The sequence below is a fragment of the Cynara cardunculus genome, assembly GCF_001531365.2.
Source record: "Cynara cardunculus var. scolymus isolate 2C chromosome LG 11, CcrdV1, whole genome shotgun sequence".
Classification (NCBI taxonomy): Eukaryota; Viridiplantae; Streptophyta; class Magnoliopsida; order Asterales; family Asteraceae; genus Cynara; species Cynara cardunculus.
Window position 1 is genome coordinate 10,431,318 of NC_037538.1, and position 3,095 is coordinate 10,434,412.

At 33.8% G+C, this 3,095-nt stretch overlaps 1 protein-coding gene across 1 annotated transcript; it reads left to right on the forward strand.

Moving 5' to 3' along the window:
• The first annotated feature begins 2,103 nt into the window (after nucleotides 1-2,103).
• On the forward strand, nucleotides 2,104-2,871 carry LOC112521194 (14 kDa proline-rich protein DC2.15-like). Its single transcript, XM_025129907.1, has one exon. It carries the CDS (start codon nucleotides 2,219-2,221, stop codon nucleotides 2,603-2,605), a length of 387 nt encoding a protein of 128 aa, XP_024985675.1. The 5' UTR covers nucleotides 2,104-2,218; the 3' UTR covers nucleotides 2,606-2,871.
• Nucleotides 2,872-3,095: the final 224 nt, after the last annotated feature.

The following is a 3,095-nucleotide window of genomic DNA, read 5'->3' on the forward strand; positions in this document are numbered from 1 at the left end:
TCATTATGCCACCTCAATACTCTTGGTTCTTCCTTTAATATATATATAGATTATGGATTTGGTCTCTTCAGTTTACAATTTTTATCCATAATAGTCTTAAAATCAAAATAAACACAGATTTGGGACTCCTGGTTGACATTTTCACACTCATTGAGTCCCTCTCTCCAATGAAATAAAAAAAATTATGTTAACTTAGTTAAATTTGAAGGTATTTTGGTCTTTTTTCACATTTCTTATATCTTTATTCTATTTTGCTTTTTTGTATGTATGTATATATTCATACACATCATATATGAACATCTTTAAGAATACTGTCAACATCTTCATGAACACTTCAATAACACTATGAACATCTTCATAGATACAAGAACACAAGAAGATCAATGAGCATTAAAAACACAAGAACAATTTTGCTCACATTCATTCAAAAAATCTTGTGAAAGAGATCCATATAAATCAAAAATCTACATTGAATTCATAAAACAAACATTAAATCATATTAAAATATAAACCCCCTAATCGAAATTTCAGGTACAAACCCATAAATGAAATTGAAAATCCATGTACAAACCTAGAAATCGAATCACACGTTCAAACCCAAAATTGAAACTAAGACTCGAACCTAGAAACGAAACAAAACCCAAAGTCAAAACCTAGATTTGAACCGAAAAACAAAACCAAGAATTAAACCATCCCGTCGATGTGAGCTCTTCGCCACCTAGGGTTGTAGTATGTTCCCAGGGTTTGGGCTTATCACCGATAGTCTGTTCAGGGTTCCAAACTCAAAGATGGCAACTAAACACGAGGGTTGCGCTTATTGCGGGACTTAACCAAACACCTTACGACATTTTTCACCCAAGCTTCATCCTGGTCATGGATAGATCACCCAGGTTCGTGGAACAAGAAAAATTATTCAAACCCAAAATAAAAACCCTGATATGAACCTAAAAATGAAACAAAAAAAAAATTCACACCCAAAATTGAAATTGAAACCCATATTCAAACCTAAAAACGAAACTAAAAAAAGGTCCATACCCAAAATCCAAAGGGAAACCCAGATTCGAACCCAAAAACGATCCCAAAAAAAAAAGATTCAAACCTCAAATCGGAACCCATATTCAAACGCAAATATCATCGTGGTTTTTCGATTTTGTACCGTGAATTGAAGAAACGTAAAAATGAGATTCAAACCCAGAAACGAGATGCCTGGACCGTAAATCCTAGAAACGAGATGTTTGTACTGTGAAGGAGATGGAGATGCTTGGTCCCTATGTAGTTGAAGAAGGAGACGAGATGCTTGGCCTGTATAGTTCAAGGAGATGCAAATGATTGAAATTCCATGGAGATTACAAATGATTGGATTGAAATTAAGTGGAGATGATTAGTTTAGGTTTTATTTTATAATTTTATTTTTAGGTTTTGTTTTTCTTTTGAAATGAAAATAAATAAATATATGTAGATGTGTCTATATATATTTAAGAAAGATAAAATAGGATAAAGATAAAAGAAAAACTAAAATACCTTCGAATTTAATTAAGTTAATAAAATATTTTTCATTTTATTAGAAGAAGGAACTCAATAAGTGAAAAAAATATCAACCACAAATTCCAAATCTATATTTATTTTAATTTAAATATCATTATAGATAAAAAGTGTAAACCACATAATTTATCTTAAATGACGAGCAGACCATATGTGCATTGCTACAGGATACATCCAAACAAGGTATGTGATCACGGTTCACGAGAGTTCATTGCATGCAAGGCTGGCATCAATTACTCGATAATTTTCAGATCCAAATATTGAAACTATAATAATTAATTAATTTTTATTTTTCATTCTCCATAGACGAACTTGTGAATCTCTAATTTTTCTTAGAATTTAATATTTGATATAGTCGATTAAATTTATGATATTTGAATTATGAAACTATAATAATTAATATTTAATATTTGCTTGTAGGGGTTAAAGAATCCCTTTTTGAATTTGGTGCCACGTACCGACCAATGAAACTAGTTCCTGCATTCCTTCACATGCAAGGTTGGGACATGTAATACTATATATGGTGGTTAATTTGTTCACGATACATTAAAATGTGTATCACTTAGATGCAGGTTTCTATGAATAGAATAGTACTCTACTTTATCTATATAAACCCTAGGATATATCACATGCTAATCCTCACCCAACATCCCTCAAACTAAACCACATTCTGGCTATGGCTTTCAGCAAATCTTCTACTCTCTTCTTAGCCATCAACCTCCTTTTCTTTGTAGCCACAAAGGCATGCTTCACTTGCCACACTCCAACCCTCCCTGCGCCTGAAACAACAACTACCCCCAAGGGCAATTGCCCTAGGGATGCCCTGAAATTAGGGGTGTGTGCTAAGTTGCTTAATGATTCCATTGGGACTGTCATCGGGAACCCGCCAGACCATCCTTGCTGCTCAGTCCTTGGCGGCCTTCTCGACCTTGAAGCAGCAGTCTGCCTTTGCACTGCTTTGAAAGCCAATGTTCTTGGGATTAACATTAATATCCCTATCTCACTTAGCTTGCTTATTAACACTTGCGGCAAAGACCTACCCAAGGACTTCATTTGTGCCTAAAAGTGGGAGAAATTAGATGATGAAATCCCTTGGGCCCTTTTTTCCATGGAAGAGCAACATTATCCAGGACTTACATTTTTCTTAAGCCGTTTCATTTTCCATTGTGATTTCCCAGTTCCACTTTCGTAGCATTTCTTTCTCAGCTCAGTTAGATGTTTGTTGAGATTTCAATTAGGATCAATTGTTCATGTCATTGTAGTATTTTGATTCTATAAATGTATTGTACTCTTTCATTAATCAATGTGATAAATTGATTTTCTGGAGCTTGTTTATCGTTCAACAAATTAGTCAAAAATATTATAAAATTATGCACCTTTGGTTTCCAGGGGTATACAAATTTAGAAAAGCATGCATGTTTGTGAACGCTCTTTTCTACTTCCACCCATGCAAATTATAGTATGGTTTAAACACACGTACATAAATCAACAACAGGAACTTTCTTAGAAGGAAAATGTTCAGCAAAACAGTGACTTGTTCATACCTCAAATAT

Bases quoted from the DNA above. Each gene is read 5' to 3' on its own strand.
- LOC112521194 (XM_025129907.1), top strand. From the start codon at position 2,219: ATGGCTTTCAGCAAATCTTCTACTCTCTTCTTAGCCATCAACCTCCTT.